General features: G+C 42.5%; 1 protein-coding gene across 6 annotated transcripts; it reads right to left on the bottom strand.

Annotated features, from left to right (window-relative positions):
• Positions 1-1,653: 1,653 nt before the first annotated feature.
• Positions 1,654-23,894, bottom strand: ncs1b (neuronal calcium sensor 1b). Of its 6 annotated transcripts, none has more exons than XM_088994611.1 (10): positions 23,578-23,894; positions 22,861-22,970; positions 21,907-22,028; positions 17,971-17,995; positions 11,818-11,956; positions 10,023-10,101; positions 8,840-8,928; positions 5,216-5,293; positions 4,641-4,748; positions 1,654-2,825 (listed from the first exon to the last, which is right to left on the bottom strand). In XM_088994611.1, exons 3-9 carry the CDS (start codon positions 21,968-21,970, stop codon positions 4,650-4,652), a joined length of 573 nt encoding a protein of 190 aa, XP_088850737.1. In that variant the 5' UTR covers positions 21,971-22,028; positions 22,861-22,970; positions 23,578-23,894; the 3' UTR covers positions 1,654-2,825; positions 4,641-4,649. The 6 variants fall into 6 exon arrangements, with proteins under 6 accessions (XP_088850737.1, XP_088850736.1, XP_088850735.1 ...); XM_088994610.1 differs by lacking the exon at positions 1,654-2,825 and adding an exon at positions 3,901-4,461 and having other exon boundaries at positions 23,578-23,893; XM_088994609.1 differs by lacking the exon at positions 1,654-2,825 and having other exon boundaries at positions 3,901-4,748; positions 22,886-22,970; positions 23,578-23,889.
• Positions 23,895-25,486: the final 1,592 nt, after the last annotated feature.

Raw genomic sequence — 25,486 nt, 5'->3', positions numbered from 1 at the left:
TTGAAAAAATGCCACATTATTCATTCATTCAGTCACTACGTAGATACACTAAGATGAGTGTTGACCATATCCTGACCATTACATCTGTTACTTAGAATTGCACCCTTACACTCATGTGAGAATATTCTAATATTTCATAAACTTAAGAAGTATTGTAATATGACAGGACACGCAAGATAGCCATTTAAATGCATTTTATTATGTGCTCTCATACTGATCAATGACAGGTCAATGGCATTTGTCATTCAGTAAATTATTTGCATAAGGCATGACATCAGTGACAGTGCTAAAATGGAAATGCGTCAACAAGAAATGATTCAGAATTGGTAAAGGCATGAACATATGCTCTGGCTTTAGACAGAAGGACAACTACAAAGTGGAAAACAGCAGTCAAAATGCTTGCTAAAGCTTTACAACGAGAATTGGGGTGTATTGTGCCTCTCGGCAAAATTGAATGATTGTAATGAGCCTCAATTAAGCCATGACCTTTGGCGATGATGCTCAGCCGTTGCACTGCTGACACGAGACACTCATGCTCACAGGGAAGTGAAAACATAATAGTGTTCACAGGTTGCGAACATAGTAAAATAATCTTTAGAAAACTCCTTGCTCCTTCAACACTGTTCCACAAATAAAAATTGGATTCTCAGGATAGGCCACTCAGAGCGTGAGAAAAAAAAATCCCACAATTGTCATGAAAAACAGTGCAAAACATTTCAACAACTTTGATAAAAATAAAACTTCATTGTACTTTTAGGAGTTGAAAACTCCAGAATACAGCAAAGCAGGAACTAAATTATTATTATAATACAGTAAAGTCTCGTTATATCGATATCGGATATATCGATAGTTCCGGTTATATCGATACTATTTCTATGCACGCACGGAGAAAATTACATGCAAACAGGGTCGGATATATCGATAGTCCCGGTTATATCGATATTTTTTCGGACTCCCTTGAATATCGATATAACGAGACTTTACTGTACTATATTTACATATTACAATGCACTGCTTTGTAACGTTAAATTAGTGCTCATTCTATCACCATGTAACACGCTTTTACATGTTAAACTATCGAGTTCATAATGACAGCATAGCTCTCTACCTCTCCTTAGGAAAAGTCTGGAAAATCCCCCAAAGGATCTTGTGGGACTTTTGGCAAGGAATGGAGATGGCTGTGACGTTTGCACAGAAGCACACAGAAGCAGCATAAGCATGTTGAAATGACAGAGGGCTTTGCTGCCAGGTTTGAACGGCATCGGAAAATGTGTTCCCAATCCTTGGACACACAAACAAGTGTCTGCCGATTGTCATTCCACTCCTTGAAGAGCAAGATTGATTGTTATTGTATATATATATATATATATATATATATATATATATATATATATATATATATATATATATATATATATATATATATATATATACAGTAAAGTCTCGTTATATCGATATTCAAGGGAGTCCGAAAAAATATCGATATAATCGGGACTATCGATATATCCGACCCTGTTTGCATGTAATATTCTCCGTGCGTGTATAGAAATAGTATCGATATAACCGGGACTATCGATATATCCGATATCGATATAACGAGACTTTACTGTGTGTGTGTATATATATATATATATATATATTAAAGTCTCGTTATATCGATATATATATATACAGTAAAGTCTCGTTATATCGATACGCAAGGGAATTTGAAAAAATATCGATATAACCGGGACTATCGATATATCCGATCCTGTGGGGGGGGGGTGCGTAAATGCGGCATCTTTGTTATGGCATGTCATTTCATCATTGGGTTCATGGATTGCGTATCTAACATGTTTTTTGTACAGTAGTGAAGTGAAAAATAAAGTTGTGCATAAAATAAAAACGTCTTTACACTTTTTAATGACTATTTCCTTTCAAAAATGCAACCAACCAATGCTAAATCGTCAAGTTCTATTCACACGAAGCCACGAACGCCAGCATGTACAATCATATGAAAAACAGTGATTGTTGCAAACAATAAAGATATCTGGATGCAACACAATTAAATACTGTACATGGATGAAAAACCAAAACTGCAACGTTTACATAACTTACGTGACGTTCGAGAGTGGCTGAATAGAATGCCGGCGCGCAGCTGTGACGTTACAACAGCTTTTTGACTGACTCAAGAAACACAAAAAGTGATGTTGGTTGCCCTTTAATGCACAGTATGGAATGTACAGTCATTTTCAAAATCATGACGCTTCAGCAGACAAAACAACAAACATTGTTGCAAAAAACGCTTGCATTAATGTAACAGTACATGTACATAACACTGCAATTAGTATGTATGTAAGCTATTTAAAAAAGTCATCAATTTCTTCTGCTTCCCATTTTTATATTTTAATATGAACACTTCCATCTTGTTTAACGTTTCTAAAAAACCGGATGCATTTTCTACGGATTCAAAGAAAGATCGCGTGTCCGCAACCCCTTGCAACGCTTTTGTCGAAGTTGCAAAAGGTGTGCATTCAGTCGCTTCTTCTTCATCAGCATCATCATCATCACGGGAATCTACTGTGGCATACTTGGCTTTGACCTCCGCTGCGATATCCGCATCTGATGAGTTTGGGAATGTCGCAATGTCTTTGTCGACTGCGACATACGATGCAATGTCGGCGACTTTTAGCTTTTCAGCCAACACTGCAAGAGGAATGTTGTCGTCATCCTCTTCGTTAGCTGCAGATGTTTCCTCACTGCACCCTGGATTTTCAAATTTGCAGTGACGGAAGCAGTTCTTGATGGTGTTTTCGGACACCGTGCTCCACGCTTTGGAAATTGCTCTGATGGCATCCAAAACAGTCCATTGTTGAAGACACACGAGCAGCCGTCTGATACACACGAGCTGCCGTCTGAAAATGGCGTCTGCTCGGGAGAGCTGCTCACGTAACAAGACACGTGACCAAGTTGACCAATGGCGCGACGGATATATCGATGTAAACAACAAAAATGGCCGGCGGGGGATGAAAAGGAGCACCGTAATAACCGGATTATCGTAACAACCGGGTATCGTACTAAACGGTACTAATTATACATAAAAAGACTAGAAATGTGCAAGGGAAATGAAAATAATATCGTAATAAGCGGTACTATCGTTATAACCGATATCGATATAACGAGACTTTACTGTATATATATATACAGTAAAGTCTCGTTATATCGATATATATATATATATATATATATATATATATATATATATATATATATATATATATATATATATATATATATATATATACAGTAAAGTCTCGTTATATCGATATCGGATATATCGATGGTCCCGGTTATATCGATATTTTTTCGGACTCCCTTGAATATCGATATAACGAGACTTTACTGTATATATATATATATATATATATATATATATATATATATATATATATATATATATATACATACACACCGCTTATTCCTCATTAGGGTCGCGGGGGGTGCTGGAGCCTATCTCAGCTGTCTTCGGGCACGAGGCGGGGGACACCATGAATTGGTTGCCAGCCAATCGCAGGGCACACAAAGACGAACAACAGTCACTCTCACACTGACACCCAGGGACAATTTGGAGTTGTCAATCTGCCTGCCATGCATGTTTTTTGAAGTGCGGGAGGAAACCGGAGGACCCGGAGAAAACCCACGTGGGTCCGGGGAGAACATGCAAACTCCACACAGGGAGGCCGGACCGGTACGCGAACAACAACCTACAACAACCTCTGCACTGTGAAGCCGGTGTGCTAACCACTCGACTACCGCCATATATATATATATATATATATATATATATATATATATATATATATATATATATATATATATATATATATATATATATATATATATATATATATATATATATATACACACACACACACACACACACACACATATATATATATATAGATAGATAGCGCACACAAGGCCCGGGGGCCAAATCCGGCCCGCCACATCATTTTTTGTCAGCCGCTAAAAGCAAATCAAACGTGAAATTCCATGATGCTTGCGAAAAACCTAACCAAGTCATATTTTTGGATATAAACCACAATAACAGTCATTATTCTTGACTTCAGGTTTGAAAACTAGTTATTCGTTAATTTGTTGTGCGCTCTATACGTAATATGTGGAGGGGATTAAACAATGTAATGGATTCCCCAAATTCATAACGGCTCTCGAGAGGAAACCATAAGTACAATGTGGCCGGCAGCAAAAAAATGACTGACACCCCTGGTCTAGAGCATGCAGGATAATCACCTCAATGGTGTGTTCAAAATATGCATTCACTCGCTCACTTCACAGCTGACAAAAGGCTGAACGCGATGTCAGCAACAATTGGCAGAGGGTGGTGGATTACACGAGGCACCGGAAAAGGCTCTTCGCTCGGCACCAAAAGACCGTTTGATTGCCAGCAAACAAGTGGGTCGCCTGAATAATTCATAACAACAAACAGAGCAGAAAGCAGCTGCTTTGCTTTGGATTGAGGCCATTCACTGATTTTTTTTTTCTTTTTGGCTCAAATGACACAAAGATTTCATCATATTGAATAGCCGGAACTTCCCCTTGACCAATTGTACATGTGGCTTGCACATGAATACGCCACTCACCTTACTGTCTTAGACTAGACCATCGTAGAGAGACAGTGCTTGCACAATTGAGGGGTCCGCCTTGGAGCCCTCTTGAAACTCTTGTAAAGTCAGTTTCCCGTCTGCATTCTGGAAGAGGAACATGAGACGCAGGCGCCTTTACCAGAGTATAGCCAGCAGGGGGCAAACAAGGCCCCAGAGCAGACAACCTTGCTGCTTTTCAGTGCTGATGGACTTTTGCTGTCTCAGTGGGCTTGGACTGTTTCCAGTTTACTGACACAAATCACAGTGCTGTTAAGACACGCCATGCAGGTCTCAGCTCATCAGTCACACAAGACAAGTCACACCTCAGTCACACCTGAGCTGAGAGAGTGGACACTGGCACTGAGGGACAGTGTGAAAGGAGATTACCATATAATGTTGACAGTAGGAATGACCCAGTGTTAGATACAGCTTGCAGCTCTAAATTTAAGTGTCCATCTCAGTTCCCAGGTGGTCGTCACAACATTTTTGCTAATGATAAACAATACACACACATTCATCTTACTTACTACACTCAATGCACATTACATTTCCTGCACTATAGAAACACTAACCTTGTCCATCATTGCAAAAATGCGGTCCACTCGCTTTTCTGGTGTGTTTTCTTCTTCTGGAAGCTCCACTGTGTTTCCCTAAAATACCATCTCGTTACACTGACCATTTCAAAAACTATCACATAAAAGTACAGTATCCTCCTCAAAAGATTGTATAATTTAAAGAGAATAATCATAAAAACTGATAACAGAAGGGACTTTACATATTAACTCTGTGTTGTGCTTTTTTGCTGACTTTTTACACTTCTTTTCCACCATTTAATATTTACACAGATGGAAATAGCAGTATGCTGTTCCAGTGCCTCTGTTCTTACTGTTATGAGGTTCGAGGTTCAAATCTCTGCTCTAGATTGTGCTGTGTGGAGTTATCATGCACCCCCCCTGCTTGCATAGGTTTTCTCCAAGTACTTCAACTTCCTCCCACATTTAAGAGGCAAGGCATGTTACGCTAATGTATAATTAAACCCTAAATGGTCTTCAGATAGTTAGGTTAAACTGTTGCGTGTCATTATGTTCCACACAATTGGCTGGAGACCACCAATTCAGCGTGTTGTGTGCTTCTCTTCCAACGTCTACTGGGATAGGTCCCCACTTACACACGGCCTTAAAGTACAACCGCCGTCACTTTTTTGTTTCCTAACTGACATCAGAAAAACGTTTTATAGCATCTAAAATACCCAAAACACGCAGTATGATATTTTTATTCAAATGCAAAACACCAATAAAATGAATTAAAGTGTCTAAAAAGTGCTTCAATTTGAAACCGGAAATGGCAAGTTTCAGAAGGTCCCGCCCCCTCGTTCGTGGAGTCACGGCAAGACGTCTTGCCTTGCTCGAGAATCAAAACAATGGCTTCAGATTCGGAGAATATGATTCAAATAGTTCTGAAGAGGAAAGTATAAATGTTTGCAATCGATGAAAGAAGGTCTTCTTGGTTGTTTTGATTACCCAAGACTGATGTGTAGTGTCACAGAAAATGCACAAGATGGGGGCAGAGCTCCTAGGAAATAGTTTTGGTTTGCAGTTTGGATTTTTTTTCAACAAATATCAAAGAGTTGTCTCGGTGTAACATACAACGATTCACCATTCCGTTATTTATGTGTTTACCTTCTAATTTTGCCATCAACACGGATCAACACGAAGTTTTCAGACCAAACAAAGTACCCCAAAATGCATTGAGGTGATGCAAGGTATGTTCTTTCTCAGTCAGGGGCGTTCCTTCAGTGACGTAGGGTGAGGACTTGTCACCAACTCAAAAACAAGACTTCTGGAATATTCAGCATGAGTCTTAAAACGTAAAATATAGCTATATGCGGTGGAATATTTGTAAAATACGCTCAGTAGTAGTCAATTGAAGCCATTTTACAAATTATGGATACAACTTGTCCGGAGACGTCGGTTGTCCTTTAAAGGACAACCGACGTCACTTTTTTTGTTTCCTAACTGACATCAGAAAAACGTTTTATAGCATCTAAAATACCCAAAACACGCAGTATGATATTTTTATTCAAATGCAAAAAAACAATGAAAAGGACTTAAAGTGTCCAAAATCTGCAAAAAAATTGAGCTGCGAATTTGGCATTTTCAGAAAGTTCCGCCCCCAGTTCATGACGTCACGCCAAGACGTCTTGCATTGCTGGAGAATCAAATCAATGGCTTCAGATTTGGAGAATATGCTTTCTTGTTACACATCCAATTATGAATATGATTCAAATAGTTCTGAAGGAGAAAGCATACATGTTTGCAATCGATTAAAGAATTTATTCCGTGTCATTTTGAGGCATCAGCGGTGGGAAATGTCGCACCCAAGGGAGGCAGAAAATGGTGACAAAGCCGTGTAGGGAATTAGTCAGCTCGTTTCCACAGGCTGATAAATTCCTTCCATGGAGCTTGGTCGCCCTCTTCTGGTGGCTTTTTGGTGCGACACGAGGTTTTCAGACCAAACAAGTACAGCAAAATACATTGACGTAATGTAAGGACTGCTACAATGCGTCTTGTTTTCGGTCAGGGCCGTTTCTTTTGTGACGTCACGGACGGACTCGTCGCCAACTCAAAAAGAAGACGTCCTGAATATTCAGCGCGAGTCTTAAAATGTAAAATATAGCCATATGCGGTGGAATCTTTGTAAAATACGCCCAGTAGAAGTCATTTGAAGCCATTTTATAAATGATGGACACAACTTGTCCGGAGACGTCGGTTGTCCTTTAATGAGTACAAGCAACATCAAAAGGAAAAGGGATGGATTGATGTCAATTGCAGAGCGAATCGTTAAGAAACCCTTTCATTGTGTACATCCTGCGAGAGTGTGACGAAAGAAAAAAATGTGTCATATCGTGTGACAGGATTAAGTGCGGAGTGGATGTTTGCAGCGATACAATCTCATCTCATCTCATTTTCCGTACCGCTTATTCCTTATTAAGGTCGCGGGGGGTGCTGGAGCCTATCTCAGCTGTCTTCGGGCAAGAGGCGGGGGACACCCTGAATTGGTTGCCAGCCAATCGCAGGGCACACAAAGACATACAACAGTCACTCTCACACTCACGCCTAGGGACAATTTGGAGTGGTCAATCTGCCTGCCATGCATGTTTTTGGAGTGTGGGAGGAAACCGGAGGACCCGGAGAAAACCCACGCGGGTCCGGGGAGAACATGCAAACTCCACACAGGGAGGCCGGACTGGGACGCGAACCGGCGACCTCTGCACTGTGAACCCGGTGTGCTAACCACTCGACTACCGAGCCGCCCTGCAACGATACAATGCACCCTCAAATAGATAAATGTTCAACTTGGGAGTGTGATGTCAGAAGGCTAGTCCAAAAGGAGAGGCGCTGGTGGAGTGATTTATTAAGAGCGCTGACAGCAACAGACCAATCAGCAGGGAAATTATACATGCTACTTTCTCGTATGCTTGGAAGAAACCATTTCCAAATTTGAGCAGGCTTGCATCAGAATGGGATAGTCATGTATGCTGCCGCAGTGATGAACATCAAGAAGACCAAGTGCAGTGTGAAAATGACTTCAGGCTTCAGCGTGTCCCGAAGAAGTTAAAATGCTTACGGGGGATTTCTGTGCCACGGCCGTTGCAAATAATGTTATGGGAGGCGACTGCAGATGAGTGAGTCGATGGCCAAGTAGGTAGAAATTTTGGAATGGAAATAAAACAGTCCAGGCAGGAATTAGTTATTAAATTGAGCTGTGAGAAACCAACTAGATGTATGGGATGCATTGTCACTAGTTTTATGTTTATAAAATGTGCAGTTAAATTTGGTTTTAAATGTGTGTTTATGTGATTAAAAATAATGAGAGCACAACACACATTTGTACACCCTCTTCATCTTCAAGATGGCACCTATTGAGCCACTGCCTCTCCAACAGCGCATACACCCGCCCTCCCTTTCAACTTTGCTGCTGTCGATTGCAAATTTACCCATGGTGGGACAATGAAAGGCTTTCTTATTCTTATTATTCTGATTTTTATTTGTGATTAAAATGAGGTACTACAGTGCTTAATTTTTTTTTTGTGATATACTTTTTGTGATATACTGAAAATCTTTTGGGAAAAAATGAAACTAGTCAGCAAAAACACAAGAGATTATTTTTGATTTCTCTCTAATTGGCCAACTTACCACCATTTGATAAATAGCATCGACTATGTTCAGCATCTCGTCACGGGTGATGTAGCCATCATTATCTAAGTCATATAGCTTGAAAGCCCCTGAAAAGAAAATTAAAGTACAAAATTAGGTGGTTTAAAACAGCTCGGAAGCTCAGTCAATAATATTGACCAGTCAGCAAAATGCCATTTTTCATGAGATACTGTAACCACAAAAAATTTAAGTATAAAACAGGGGTCGGGAATCTTTTTTACTAAGAAAGCCATAAAAGTAAAATATTTAGAGATGTCTTTCAGTGAGAGCCATACACATGCGCACACACACACATGCACGTACACACACACACACACGCACGCAAACATGCACACAAGTGCGGCCACTTATCACCAAAATGTCAGAATGTATTATTTAAAATAACTGTGATAGCACTCACTATTAACATGAATGACTTTCTGTTCCTCGTAATTGGTAAAAATCCCAACCAAACGATCGGAATGAAAGTCAAATTGCTGGGTCCATACGCGAAGTTACTGCTAGCTAGCCTGCACACAGCTCATTAGCTTCCACACTTGTATTTTGCTGTCTTTCACAGAAGTATATTGATGCTAACGTTAGCATAGGGCTTGTCATATTGTTTCATTGAAATTAGAATCAGAACCTTTTCTCGACACAAAGGCGAATCCTTAGGTCCATTCAACCTGAAGTGTACGATACTCGTCATTTTTTTTACTCGTCGGGCTTCTTTAAAAGGGGCGTTTACCTGTTTCAACTTCAACGCAGTATCATCCAATTAAAATTGCGCTCTCCGCCAACCTAGGTCAGTATCATCCAATCAAAATTGCGCTTTCCGCCAACTGCAGCCCAAACAGGAAATGAACAGCGAAAAAGCGAGAATATGTATTTAGTTTTATCGGCGAGCCAGATGCAATCTTCAAAAGAGCCACATATGGCTCGCAAGCCATAGGTTCCCGACCCTTGGTATCAAACATAAAAAAAATATTAGGCATAATTGTGTTTCTCAAATGTTTTAGATGAAGCATTAAACCCAAAAAAAGAGAAAAACAAGAACAGGCCAGGAATTTAAAGCACATTTTGCAACAAAATTCACAGCAAGTCATGTGTCAACCGTCAGTACAAAATATCCAGTTCTAAATTATTTAGAATTTCAATGACAAGAGTACGGGGTACTTCTTACATCGAAGTTTCTCATCCAAAGTCCCCCGAGAAGTCACAGACAACGCTTGGATGAACTCTGAGAACTCAATACGTCCATCCTAGAAAAAGTGAGAAAAAAAGATAGAACTCTTATTTCACATTTACAATTGTTAAAACAGATGTCCTTGCTGACTGCTGTACAAAACAGGGCCAGACGAATGCTTCACGTTTGTTGCTATTTTTGCCCGCCACCTAGCTCTCTCAAGAGGCAGAAATATGTCACCAATGGTCATTAGTTGGAATGGATACCAATGCACCACAAGTTTCAAAAGTTAGCCTTTAGAAACACACAACATATGGGTTCTAGAGAATAATCCTGTCAGGGTTTTAAAGAATATGGTTGCCACTTCATCATCCTTGACATAGTGGAAATCTTGGTCCTTGAATTACTACAGCTCATGATTGATGCAGTTTTGTATTGTACATCATTAAATTGTACCCTTAGACAGAAAGGGTGGGTTCAGAACGACTCCTCACTCAAGTTATCATTCAGTGGCACTGTGACACATGAAACAGTGACCATCTCATACAGTATAAAGCGGCTTCCTGTTAGGGCAGCAGTCAGACTCACTTCCTGGCTTCATTCTTCTTAGAATTTCGCTGTGTACTATAGATCAGTGGTTCTGAAATATGATCACCGGGGAAATGTATTTTCCTACTGTTGCAAAGTCTGAACCCATCATTGTAGAATCTAATATTTTAAAGAACATGATTTCATTTTAAAAATAACCTCTAAATACAGATGAACAGAATGTACATTATATTTTCATTCATTCATCTTGCTGACCGCTTAACACTCACAAGGATCATGAGGGGTGCTGGAGCCTAGCCCAGCCGTCTTCAGGCATTAGGCGAGGGACACCCTGAATATGTTGCCAGCCAATCGCAGGGCACACAGAGACAAACAACCATTCGCTAGCACACAAGGGACAATTAGGAGTGTTCAATCAGCCTGCCTTGCATGTTTTTGGAATGTGGGAGGAAACCCTCTCTGAGCCAGGGAGAACATGCAAACGCCACACAGGGATGCCAGGGCGGAATTTGAACTCACGACCTCTGCACTGTGAAGTCGGCGTGCTAACCACTCGATACCGGGCCACCCATAATATTTTCATAAGTTGTTGAATGAGTTTGTTGCACCGCCATAAACGTATTACTTGCCATGGGCTACTTAATTGGTTTATGGAGTAAAATTGTGGATAAAGCGTGAAACAACTGCATTCCACATTGCTTTCCGAATTTGCTCCTTGTACTGTACAGGATTATTCAAAACAAGAAGAATACATGGTAATTTTTACTCGCTGTCTGGCGCACTTTTGGGTCCCGACCCATGGCCAGTGAAGCCCGCTCAATTGCTTACGACCCTTGGTGACGATTACAAGCAGAGATGCGCATTGCATAAGACAAACAAACTGTTCATATCAGAGCATTCTTCAACAATGGCGTGCCTGGTGGCAATACGGGTCATAGATAAACATCAGGCAACATCTTATCTTAAAGACACACAGCAATGTGGCACAAAGCCAAGAACCCCGCAGGGTTTACCAATCAATAGGCAGATGTTCAAACACAATTTGGCAGTCCAACATTTTAAAGGTCTCTATGGATTAGATTAGTGCATGACAAGAACAGTATGTACACTTTGTCCCAACGTAATATAATATGCTTCAAAGTTCTGTAAGAAGATATGCAACTATGGGTAAAAAAAAATATCATTTTCATCCAAGCAAGTCTAAGGGGTCTCCTTGCGTTGCTATAGAAAACAGATTACAAACCTTATTTTCATCAAACACGTTGAAGACAAAAGACGCAAACTTTGTGGGATCTCCAAAAGGAAAGAACTGTTTGTATATCTTCTGAAAGCCCACAGAATCAAGCTGTCCGCTGGGACAGTCTTTAATGAAACCTTTGTACCTGTCAGGAAAACAGAAATGGAGACAAAATTGAATATATAGGGATTAAGGCAGAAAACAAACTAACGGGTAGAGTAATCATGATAAACACATCTTGTCTGCATTAGAAATGTAGGAACGATTCATAGGATGAAAAAGGTGACATGAAAAGCTACAGTGAGACCTCAACTTACAAACTTAATTGGTTCCCAGACAGAGTGTGTAAGGCGAAAAGTGTGTATCTCCAAAAAAAATTCCCATAGCAAACCATTAAAATGGGAATAATCCGTTCCCGGGTTTCCATAAAATATACTTTTCAACTAGATAAGCCTTAAAACTACACACAACATACCCTATTCTATGTATAATAAATGTGATATTGTATTGTAATGAAAGAAATACATTGCATTGTATCATAAAGTCACTTTATTTACATTTGTGATGGTCATTGATGGCTTGATTGAATGGTGTTGGAGGTCAAAGGTCAAAGGGAATTGCTGTTTGGAAAGAGGCACATTACATGAGGACTGTAATTAAAGAAATAAACTGTGCTGTAAAATAATGTTTTATTTACCTTTTTGATGGTCGTTGATGGCTTATGGAAGGAGAGTCACCTTCCATAAGGACTGTTGGTAACTTAACCTCTGGTGTGGCTTCTCTTCTTTTTTCTTTGGAGACTCCTCATCATTTTTGCTAACTAAAAACCTCTTAATTGACACCTGTTGCTTTCTGACTTGTAAGGTCTTACGAAGCTGAGGCATCACATTATTGTTCATCATGTTGATGATTGTCATAGCCACAGTCTTTTCTGAATGGAACTGTTCGGTAAAAGCCTGCACATCATTCCACTTTGCCAACATTGCCTTTATTATGGCGTGCATTAGCCGTGCTTTCTCGCATAAAATGGCTTTACTCACGCTGTCGCCGGATAGCTGCTTTTCGTTAATCCAAATTAACAGAAGTTTTTCAACTTCTTCGATTGCCTGAGACCGTCGCTTTGAGAGCACGGAAACACCTTTTGCAAGAGATGCACCTTTGATGGCTTTTCTGTTCCGGAAAATGGTAGCAACGGTTGACTTAGCATAGCCGTGCTCGGCCACTAAATAACACAAACGCACACCTCGTTTGCGTTTTTCAATTATCTCCTTCTTCTCAGCGACTGTGATTTTATTTTGTGTCTTTTTGGGCTGAACACGAGCCTGTGGTGGGTTTTTTTTCGGTCCCATCATAGTAAAATTATCAGCAAAAAGCTCCATGTAGGCGATTGACGTGTGCATTCAATGAGAGGGGATGTGGAAAGTAGCACCGGCTGGAGCGCTGTTCGGTCGTGTGTGTCATGATCTGGTTGGCGACCAACGGGGGGCGCTGTCGGCCCCGCCTGCACCTGCACAGGTGCTGGTCATCCCGATCAGATTGGCGATCAGCGGGTAGCGACGTCAGCCCTGCCGGCAGCCTCGCAGGTGCTGGTCGTTAAAATCAATGACACTTAAAAGGACACCTGGCACGATCATTCGGTGCCGATTCATTGTTTGTTTGCTGCTTGGTTGCAGCATGCATCGTGTACGTGTTTGTTTAACCTTGGCGGGCTTTTACTTTTGGTCTTCTTTTGCTACTTTGTATTTTTTTCCATTCAGATCATTTTGATGTTTTACATTTTGTTCCTGCTGACTTTATTTTAATACAATTTGTCACACAACCTCCTGCTCCCTCCTGCCTGCTTTTTGGGATCCGAACCCGCCATCACCACCTTGCAAACCGTGACAGTGTGCTTCCGCCGAAGATCACTCCGCCAGATCCGAAGGTCGTGTGCTTGATGGACCAGCCGTGGTGGGTGTGTATTATGAAAATAGTGCTTATTATAAGGTTTAAATTTCATAAATTTGACGTTTGTAAGATGAAAAGTTCGTAATATAAGGTGTTCGTAAGTTGAGGTCTCACTGTATTAGTGTCCTTCACAGATAAGGCAATCGGCCTAACCCAATAGCAATCCTAGAGTGGTTTTCTGTAATCAAATTACTCCCTCATCTTCTTTTGATCATATAAATGTATCACAGATAAATCTCGGCGATTCCCCTTAACCTTGGAAATACCAGCACGAGAGAGCGACTTTCTGTATGTTAGACTAAATATAGAAGCAATTCCTAAGCAGTTTCAAGTGCAATTACTCAAAGGCACAGAACCAAGGCAGGCACACTGAATAATAACTCCATTACAGGCAAATAAATGAACCTATACTAGCAGTTACGCAATAGTTAACGAGCCAAGTTCAACATTTTGTTACTTGCCACCAGTGATCTCTCTTTGAAAATGTGCCCAATTCAAGACCACATTTACTTGAAGGTGGATAAATTACATTTACTGGGAAAGGAAAAAAAGTTTGACACAAAGTCAAAACGGCAGCAGGTTATTGAAAAAATATATATAATTTGTACATTGTCACCAAGGGAGCTCTTTTAATTCCAAAAACAACAAAACTATACTTCAATTGTTTCTAATTTACTACCATTTGTTTTACTTTCACCACAGATCCTCCTGTCCATTTTCAGAATGAAAATCAGATTTATTGGCCATGTATGAATGAGAGGAACCCAAGTACAAAAGTGATTCTACAGGGAGAAGAAATAAAGAAGGTGGAGGATTTTAAGTACTAGGGGTCAACTGTCCAGAGCAATGGAGAGTGTGGAAAAGAGGTGAAGAAGCATGTCCAGGCAGGCTGGAACAGCTGGAGAAAAATGTCATGTGTGATAGAACGGTTTCAGCTCGGATGAAAGGAAAGGTGTATAAAACGGTGGCGAGACCAGCCATGATGCTTGGACTGGAGACAGTGGCATTGAAAAAAGACAGGAAGCAGAGCTGGAGGAAGCAGAGATGAAGCTGTTGAGGTTTTCTTTGGGAGTGACCAGGTTGGATAGGATCAGGAATGAGAATATCAGAGGGATGATATGAGTTATCAGACATTATAGCACGGCTATTGAATCACAGCTGCACTATGACCTTCAAGCGTGTGAATATTTTAAAAAATATATATTTTTAAATAAAGTTGTGACATACAAGACAAGCATCAGTTGGCAATATTTGCACGGTCTGTGAAAAAGGATTGTGTTATCTAAGAAGAACTCCTTGATATTGTGCCCTTAAAAGACAACCCGTGGCATAGATGTGAACGAAACAATGATGTATTCACTGATGAAGCTCTGGCTGAGTTGGAGATGATCGATCTTTGTGAGGAAGACCAACTGAAACCTGCTTTAAGGGAAGGGACCATTGAGTTCTGGAAAAGTGTGCCAATGGAAAAATACCCCAATGTCAAGCCGGCTGCGCTTAAAATACTGTCAATGTTTGGGTCAACATATGTCTGCGAATTTGTGTTTACTACCTTGAAACGTGAAATCAAAGCATCGATCCGTTCTGACTGACACTCATGTAAAAGAATAGCTTCGAGTGGCAACAACAGAATGCAAGCCAGATTTAATGAGATTTGTTCACGACAACGGATGCCAGAAGTCCCACTAAGCAACATGCACGCTATTGTAAATTATTATATTTTTGTTTGTGGTTGAACTAAATTTGTGTATGTAAGACAGTGTTCTTTGTTGGAAATGTTCCTGTGGTTATAGTACTCTGGGAGTCAATTTATGATATATTTGTTGATTTTGTATTTAAAATGTGATATTTATAATAAATCTGGCTGAGCAGAGGTCTGCGTGTGTGAGGGATGGGGCAATGGGGTGTTCATGTGTGCCCATGTTTATGATGTGGCTCTTTGCAGTAACATAGTAAGAAATGTGGCTCTTAGTCTCTGGGTGCTTGGCCACCCCTGTATTAGAGGCTTTGGAGAGAAAGTCAGAGAGGCCAGACTGAGATGATTTGGGCATGTCCAGAGGAGATAGAGTGACTATATTGGAAGAATGATGCTGAGCCTTAAACCGCCAGGCAGGAAACCGAAAGGAAGACCTATGGTTTATGAATGTTGTCAAAGAGACATGAAGGTAGCTGGTGTGAAAGAAGAGGATGTGAGATGGAGGACACTGATTTGCTGTGGCGACCCCTAAAGGGAAAAGCCGAAAGGAAAAGAAGATGAAAGGAATCTCCTTTCACAGTTACAACCCATCCTGGGGAGCATAAACGCTGTTGAACATCCAGATATTTGTTTTCATTCATTCATTCATTCATTCATTCATTCATTCATTTATTTTCTGAACCACTTTTCCTCAATATTGTTACGGGGTTCTGGAGCCTATCGCAGCCGTCTTCGGGCACAAAGCAGGGGACACCCAATTGCAGGGCCAGACATTTTAGAATTGAAAAGAAAACAACGCGGAAGAGGACACCAGGACGCCAGACTTGGGGCAAAAGGCGGAACACACCGTGAACCTCTCACCAGTCACTGAGCACATGCTGTCTCAAGACAAACAACCATTCACACCCATATTGACACCATCACTAATTGGGAACTGGATTTTCACACACACAGACACGCGCACACACACAACCACTCACACACACACGCACACACACACACACACACACACACACACACACACACACACACACACACACACGCCAGTGACTTTTTTTTTTTACACGTATAATGAGAACTCAGAGAAACGACTTTGTCAGCAGAGTGTCAGCCTGTCTTCACAGCCTTAACCAGAATCACCTTCACTTGTCAAAAGCATGAACATGTATTCAACATCCGACTTGGTGACAGATGCTCAGCCCACACTTGGGTTTGTGATGCACTTGCATGGGCTTGGCAGAAGTAAAAATGAGCACAAGACGCTGATTAGGATCTTCGATGGACATCATTTTTTCTTGGACCTCGCCTTCACTTCACAAGTACTGATTTCAGGTGAGTATGGGGAATACTCCTTCTGTTTCTTTGCTGGATAACTAGAAAGGGGAACTGATTCCCTGGGAAGGACAGTCATCTTTCTAACCCTGCTAATTCTTGTGTCTGCGCATGTGCTCTAATTACAAGCCATCTGGCATTTCCCCTGGTAAAATACTCTCTCATCCGTCACCCTCAGCGGTGTTGATTGCTGCTAATCTCCAAGTGACAATTCATGCAAACTTTGCTATGTAAAAACATTGAGTGATAGTGAGCTTTCTTCAGAAGTAAGTGGAGATTGAATTCTGCCCCGATGCACTGAAGCCAAAGGCAAACTGCCTTTGCTCCATGAACAGTGACTGGATCTCATAGGCTGCACTCTTTTCAAGCGCACTGAACCCAATTGCGAAATGCAAAGCCAAAGCAGAAGAATATAAGTGAGAACATTGGAGAATGCTTCATTGCAGAGCTCCTTTTTATCACATGCACCATTGTTTGTTTTTTCGTGCCCCCCAACAATAGTCCATAAGCATTCAGCAAACAAATAAGAGGACTGCACTCATTCTTGAATCATCAATGTAATGAAGGTAAATTGCATTCTACCCCTGCGCCACAGGCAGTCAGATAGTTCCTTCACAATTACATTCAGAAATTCACATCCCCGCAGTAACAATCGCTCTCACCAATGTTGTGTTATGTCTTTTAGTATGGGGTGACTCTTTCTAACATTTGTTATTTTGATCTATGCAAGTACAGTATGTCAGTCTGTTGGCTCGAATCTGACAAAAGATGGGGGCGCTGATGGAAGGAATTGTTGCCAGACACCTTGACAAGTATCGGGTTTTCCCATGATTACATCTTAAACGTCAAATTTCTTGATGGGCCCGTCATTCTTTTCTTTGAAAAGATTCCTTGTCCAAATGGAGCAAAGGGTAATCACACATAAGCGTCACCAAGCCTGAAAACTATTCATTCTCAGGAAGGCTTTGGATATTCCATTTACAGAACAGAACAGTGAGGAAGACGTCTACAAATAAGTAAACTCTTTGGGCTCTGAAAAAGATCAACATGCAGTTTGATTGTTGCAGTTATATAAAATTCAATACAAGTCACACTTGATAAATGTAATACATTCAAGCAAACAGAAAAAAATGCAGTTTAAAGAAATACTGTATGTTCTTAAAAAAATGAAATCCCAGACTTACCACTGTTGCACCTCTTTTTCTGTAACTGCAAGAGAAATAGAGTGGAGTTAGCTTGGGGACAACATGCAAAACACCGTAAACCCTTTCTGGGACAGTGGTCACTACAGTGGACAGCCTATCATGTTATCAGGTTACTGGTTATCATTATTTGGTGCATGAAAGGGTAAAAGATCATTGTTTTGGACAGTGTGTCAACAAGTACTAAGATGAGAATAGCAAGCATCCCGGTCACCCTGAGTGGATAGTTATTAGAATATTTTATCACATCAGAACGTTTCACGAATGTCCAAGTAAACCCTCGAAATCCGACAGGAGTGCAAATAAGCCTGAGCCAAGAAAGGGTCAGCCATAGCATTAACAAGAGGTCACTTTTAAAGGCTTGATAACTTTACAGCATATTTGTGTATCTACTTATTCTTTCTCTTTTCCACTGTTTTTCACAACTTCGCTACTGTGAATTGGGAATTTCTCCAACATGAGACAAATAAAGGTTATCGCCTGTCATTAGTCATCTCATATCTTGTGGCTGCACAGGCGCTATTTCCTACTGATATACAACAAACAAAAACCCTTGGAGATTTACAGTCTTCAATTGTGTCCATTTTCATGAATAATCATAGAGAGTCCCTCTGCCAACCACACAACTGCAAACTACGACTGGCATCACAGAAAAGGAGTCAAAATGCCAAATTGTGTGGCTTTTGGGTGTGATATTCAATCAAAGAGGAATGAAGGGGTGAACTTAGGGAAACAGTGTGATGATGGGGGTGGTAGAGTCCATCGGACCAAAGACCTGTGGCTGTGCTCTTGTCATTTTAAAACCAGATGCATTCATTCTTCCTCAACCTCAATTTGTGATAGTACTCACTGGTATGTCAGGCTATAATTGACAGTTAAAACCAAAAGCAGTGCCTAACAAGATGCCTAAACATCCACAAGTGAAGACACAAAGTGAAACCACAAAATACTAATGACAGGAGGCACTGGATACATACCTGGGCCATGATTCTTCATCAATAGCTGCAACTACAGACAACCCGGCCTGTCCCCCCAGCAACCAAATTTGCAATGGAGGAAACAAACAACACAAAGAGCCAGTCAAACAGCCTGCAATCTGTTAGTGTATCATGTTCACCGCTTCTCTTTTTCAACAGGTATCTGCATTTAACTGCCACAAACGCACCGCCACAAATGACCAACTTCAGCTTCTCATGTTGATGATCTCCACTTTCATCACAGGCGTCTTCCACAGGTTCCACAAGTCTATACGCTGGTTCGAATTGAAAAGGCTCAACAAAGGAGCTCATCTGTGCTGGCAGATCGCTAGGACTGGTAAAAACATTTGCCTGCAACCATTCTACATCACAAACCAGATTGTGTTGTGCAACAATGGCAACACATGAAAATAAGTTTTTCTTCAACTCATTCACTGCCATTCCCAAATTTATTCGGGTTTTGGTTTTTGTTGTGGGGGGGGGGGTGCCAAGAAAGCGCTGGTCAGCTGTCTGGCAATGTTTTTTCCTTCCACGAGGGGCAGCATTTGACTTTTGTACAGCTGCCCCCACTTGCACCACACATTACTCCAGACCCATATAACTTGGGAATTAACTGTTTTTTTTCTGATGAAAGAAAAGAGTCTAAGGGTTCTTACGCTGCATTGAATGTTTATGTAGTTCTAATACTCAATATTGGATTGGATTTGCCTTTATTAGTCTCACAGTGGAGAAATGTACATTTTACAGCAGCAAAGTGATGAAAGGAATGAAAGTAGAAAAAACAAAATACATGAGCTGCTGGAAAGGCAGCCACTCTCGCGGCGCCGTCTTGAAGTCAAAAGAACAAAAAAATGATATAACAAATAATATAACAGCACAAAGCCACAGAGAGTCATTCCTTCTTAAGCACTCTCTGTACCCTCTTTGTTACATGAAAAGTTCTCGTGAAAGAGGAGAGGATCAAAGCGTCTTTCCACCAGTGGATCAGGGACATCATGGTGGAACGTGCACGTCGACTACAAGCTAAATGTTGAAAGCAAACGCACAGCTTTTATATTCTGTGGGTCCTGGAATGTGAAAATGACAAAAACCCTGGCACTGGAGTGGATACATTTTTGCACGTCTGGCAGTGAAGGAGTTAATATATTAGAGTTGGATTACGAACAACCAATTAAATCATAATGATTCTTGCTTGTGTGAGGGTGAATATGCAGGGGGCTGAATTAGCTAGCTTTCATCTATAAAACGGAACTAGAAAGGCTTCATGTGCCCCTAGCATTGAGTGTCATAGTCAATCGCACGCCTGTCAGCCGAGATAAACTGCCATTATAATGCCAATGCAGTCAAAGATGGACGTAGTTCAACATGGCTATGATTTACTTTCAAAATGTTATATAAGCCAGTCAGAGCCAATGTGCAATAATGCAATCCGTCCAAGCAAGACAGCGTGGGGCCTCCTTGGCCGGTTGGCCCTGAAGGGTCGGCTCATCCCCTTCCCGCTTGTACGCTGTCACAGTAAGCCTCTTCATGGCTCTGACAACACAGAAGACGCATCACACTATTAGATAGGCTAAGCCGACACCCTGGAGACATTTTAACATGACTGCTGGTGTTACTATGTGATGCCAGACTGAACAATAATTCTCGGCCTAATCTGGTATCTCTTTAAATGCTCTTGCCCTGTTAGCTTTGGCTGTACGATGTCTTTGTGTTTACTTGATAAAATTGTCTCTCCTTCCTAATCATACACTAGACAGTTGTAATGATGTCAACACAAGCTATTGTTTTCCAGAAGAAAACCGCACCCTCCTTTTTTTCATCACAGCAACAAAGAGACACTCGGACAGAAATTTCCTCAGCTCCCAATGTGTCAAAAATCAAAGAACAAAAAGATTATGGAAATGGAGACAGATCTTAACAATAAGGTAGCAGGCTGAATCAACTTAAGATTGACGGGAGACTAAAATCAAGAAAAAGATAGGATAAAAATCTGGAGGAGTAAATCTTGTCGCTCCTCTTTGAGATGCTAACCAGATAAGATCCTAATTGCACAATTCCCTTCCCTGCACAAAGAGGGCAATTAGTGGATTGAGCCAGAGAGTATGGGTGAGCGAGAGGAATAGAGTAAAGAACAGAAGCAAACAGGCCAGCCCAGCATGTAGCCACGTCTTCCTCCTCAGTAATTTCCTGCCGCAGCAGCCCTCCTTGCCTCTGCTGTGGAGAGTGCCACTACGCAAATAACACTCTCATTAAGCAGCCAGTGGATATCAGCCCCCACTCACACCTGCACACTTGACAACAATGAGAATAATAATAAAACTAATCAAGATAATGATGTCATTTTCCAATAATAGCTGACACAAAAATGGGGTCTTTCAGTCTATACGTCATTTTGGTCTTTATCAAAGTCTGAGTGAAAACCAGGGGATAGCATTCATGTTCAGTTTTTATTCCAAACGTTGAATGAAAAAAAATATTTAAGAGGAAATATTGCATGTTTATACTGTGGGTGAGTATGTCTGGCCAAATGTAATCATTTCTTTTTACACTATAACAGTATAGTAATCTCATAGTATTTATTCCTGCACAATTCCAATAAGTGTAAAGGTACATTACATTACAAAAGTTGCTAGACGTGTATTTAGTCCTCCTGCTCAACGAAAGCATCAATTAAAAGACACATTTAACTGAGATCCTGACCCTTCCCAAATTAATTTGTTAAAGATTGCATTATTTTTTTCCACATCTTGAATCACATCTGTTCGATCCACTTATAAAAAAGCAGTGGGAACAGGCTATTTGCTGAAAAGTATAGTGTGAGAGGAAGCCATAACAATGCACATTCTGCACTTTTACTTTTATACAAGCTGTCATTGCAATTAGAAGCACCGGCAGGAGTTGCTCCTGAAAGACAATCAAAAAGAGAGCAGAAGATACTCACAGTAGGTTTTCCTTGTCAATTCCTCCACCACCTCCGGCTTGAGTTTGCTATTAGATTTACCCATGATTTTCAGCTCTCATCCACACCCTCAAATCCACCCGGTATTACTTCAGTCTGCTCTTCTGCCAGAAACATAAACAAAGGAAAGTCGGTTAATGCAAATGCAATGTCACCAGTGAAACCAAGGAAACAAAATTGTGTGAGGTGTGGTGCAGACGGTTCAATGCAACTCTCGCCAAACTAAGTGACGATAGCACAAATCAGAACAAAATCCGCATCGAGCAAAAGGAAGGGCTGTCAGGCTGCTGCGATATTTTAGAGCATGGTGTTCCTGCCCAATCCTTCCCAGCAGTCCGGGGGAGCTGAGTGGCGCTTGGATGTCTTGCTACCTTCATCCTTGAAAGCAAGTCACCACTTGGCGGGTGAGTGAAGCACACTCCCTCGTCCAACATTCAGATGTCTCAGATGTCTGGTTCCCCCCAACACACACACACACATGCGCACACGCACACACACAAACACATACAAAGACACAACAGAGTAGACAAGGAGGTGTCTCAGAAAAAACATCAATCAACGTAGAGAGCTTGACATAGGAAAAATACCAACAAAAAACTAAAATAATCTTGTGATCATTTTCAGAAAACTAAGACGCCAGGTTGTGCAATGTTAGAAGCACCCCCTGCTCTCAAAATAGATATGACAGTTATCTATAAAACTCCTCGGCAGATTTGAAGAGGGGCAGTTCTATCTTCCTTAAATCTGACTCATAATTCTCCCCCGTTGCTGCTTTCAAAACAACACGGTATGGTGATTTCCTCCTCTTTTATGAATACAGCAGACAGGAGATAAGAGATACTAGATTTTTTTTTTCTGGACCAGAGGTCCGATGTTGGGATGCATTGATGCACGAATGCAGCCCCTCATGAACTAAATACTGTCGTGTGCAGGCACCTTCACTGCAAACATCTGTATGTACCAATGGCCAGTGATGTCCTGTTGGGGCAGGTCGCGCTCGGAATGACCATCTTGAGTCCTCACGAGTCCAGGGCTTCAAGGTACGACTATGCACACGAACACAGAAAAGAGTAGCAATATATGGGTAAGAAAAGAACAGGAATGGATGATGATGATGTGGTGAAAATTAGTCGTATGGTGACTTCAAACCACATGCTTCTGACTGGAACGAATCTTAGAAAAGCTCGAAACAATTAAACAATCAAAACGCAACGAAAGACGCGTATTGGCGTTCACATTAAAATTAAAGTAGTCAGTGTCAATTAAATGAATACCCTAATAGAAACGGGTTACAGGGAAAAAAAACTCAACTCGTTAAGGCGTGCATGAAAATCGAATGACTACAATTTAGCAGCGATGAGCAAAGAAATATTATAGTTACATATATGTAAGTATATTCACGGATGACGTGGCAAAAAAACATTTTCTACATCTTGAGCGGCTGCGGCCACTGCGGCTGCCGGCGAGATGTTGCTTGGCAATACCATAGCAACACACCGTTTATGACTACAGTACAACAGTCACTGCATGTTTAGCTAGTCATTGTGCTCAACACGTTTATTACAAAAATGCAATCTCGCCAAACTACCAACAGGTCATAAAACACAAATCATATGATTCAAAACCAGCTTTAGTGAACAATAGGCTTTTTACCTGAAGTACAGATGAGGAACAGCGCCGTTCTGTCAGCAAAGAAAAGAGGAAAAATGAAACGCCGGAGCTACTGCCTCGCGCATGGCCGCGTGTTATGCTGCTCCAGCTCTCCGCCGACGGTGAGTGACGTTGGCTGGAGCTTGCTGGCCTCTGTGCTCTCACATTCGTGACTCAACCACGTGCACGTGTATAAACCCGCGCGCGCGTTCCTACGTGAACGTGTGTGCGCGAGTAGGCGCGCGTGTGTGTGTGCGCGCGTGTCCATGCGTGTGCATGTGTCCGCGTGTATATGTGTGTGCGTGCGTGCGCGCGTGTGCGTGCGTGTGCGTGCGTGTATGCGTGTACTCGCCCGTGCTTGTGTTTATTAAGTTTGCTCCAAACTTTTTCTCCTTTGCATTCAGCATACTGTCACATCTCGTCGCCGTCCTGGGCGCGCCCCGCCCCTCCTGTCACCTCCTCCGCTGCTCCCGGGAGACGGCCCCTCCCATCATCACGCACCTGGGTCCCCACAGCTGATTGTCATTCCCTTGATTGTGCCTTCTGACTATATCTACCGATCGCGCCATTCAGGCGCCGTCGGAGTATTCTGAAAGCCACCCTGGACTTCCGTGCCGTCAGATCAGCTGTCACCGATCTCCCTCACTCACCTCATCCTGCTGGCCTCAGTAAAGACTTTTGTATACGAGTATCTGTCTCGCCGTGTATTTCAGATCCACACTCCCCGCTTTCCTTTCGTCACTCGAGCCAGCCCTCGAGCCAGCCCTCGAGCCTCAAGTGACGTAACATAATACTCCGACCAACTATGGATCCCGCCGGCGAAGACAGATATCTCGCCGCCCTCACCGAGCAAGCGGAGCGTTCAAGCCAGCTGGTCCGTGCCATCGCGGAAATCAGCCAAATTACCACCATGCTGGCTCAACGCTTCGAGGCGGCTGAGGCACGCATTTCCGCTCTCACGACCAAGTCTTCCCCGCCCGTGAGTAGGCACGCTCCTCAATTTCCCCTTCCCTCCCGCTACGCAGGCGAAACCGGGCGCTGCGCTCAGTTTTTAATGCAGTGCACGCTCGTGTTTGAGCAACATCCATACGCCTGCGTTAGCGATGAGGCGAAGGTAGCCTTCATCACCAGCCTGCTCACGGGAGAAGCCGAGACGTGGGTGCTGGCCATCCGAGAATCCCGACCGGAGCTGCGCACCTCGTACCCGGACTTCGTCGCCGAGTTACGCCGGGTTTTCCATCATCCGGTGACGGAGTCCGAAGCGGAGGGGAGATTACTGGACTGCGTCCAAGGGGCCCGTTCAGCCGCGGAATACTCCGTCGACTTCCGCATCCGGGCCGCTGGCAGCGGCTACGGCGACCGAGCGTTGAGGGGGGTGTTTCGTCGCGGATTGAACACCGACCTCAAGGACGAGTTGGCTACCCGCGACGCGGGCACCACCTTCGACGACCTGGTCGCCATCGTCATCGGCCTGGATCACCGCCTTCGGGAGCGACAGAGGGAGCAGCGCGGCCGACGGCCCAGACAGCCACGCAGCCGGTCCAGATCTCCCACACCCGGCAGCGAGCGTGTGCGGCGCCTGGAGGAATCCCCCGAACCCATGATCGTAGGGGGGGGGGAACGACCACACTACCCCCGGGGCTCGTCGCACCCAAGGCCCCCAGGCGAAGACCTCAGGTCCACGCAAGTCCCCGTCAAGACGGCGACCACAGCGACCTCTGGAGGTCAAATCCACTACCCCCGTTACGCGGTTGGAGCTGGACAGCGAATTAATCGGCCCGTCCAGCTCCCAAACCGTGCGGGCCCTAGTGGACTCTGGGGCCGACGGGTGCATCATTGACCCCCAGCTGGCGGACTCGTTGGGCTGCCAGCTGATCGATCTCCACCCCCCAAAGGAGATGGTCGACCTGGA

This window comes from Hippocampus bargibanti, linkage group LG04, assembly GCF_051943395.1.
Source record: "Hippocampus bargibanti isolate YZ-2025 linkage group LG04, ASM5194339v1, whole genome shotgun sequence".
Classification (NCBI taxonomy): domain Eukaryota; kingdom Metazoa; phylum Chordata; class Actinopteri; order Syngnathiformes; family Syngnathidae; genus Hippocampus; species Hippocampus bargibanti.
The sequence above is the reverse complement of the archived record's forward strand: the minus strand, read 5'-3'. Positions and strand labels throughout refer to the sequence as shown.

Bases quoted from the DNA above. Each gene is read 5' to 3' on its own strand.
- ncs1b (XM_088994611.1), bottom strand. From the start codon at position 21,970: ATGGGTAAATCTAATAGCAAACTCAAGCCGGAGGTGGTGGAGGAATTG. The intron at 10,102-11,817 runs GTTTGTAATCTG...CACTTTTTCTAG, and splicing joins ACGTGTTTGATGAAAATAAG to GATGGACGTATTGAGTTCTC. The intron at 5,294-8,839 runs GTAAGTTGGCCA...ATGGTATTTTAG, and splicing joins ATGCTATTTATCAAATGGTG to GGAAACACAGTGGAGCTTCC.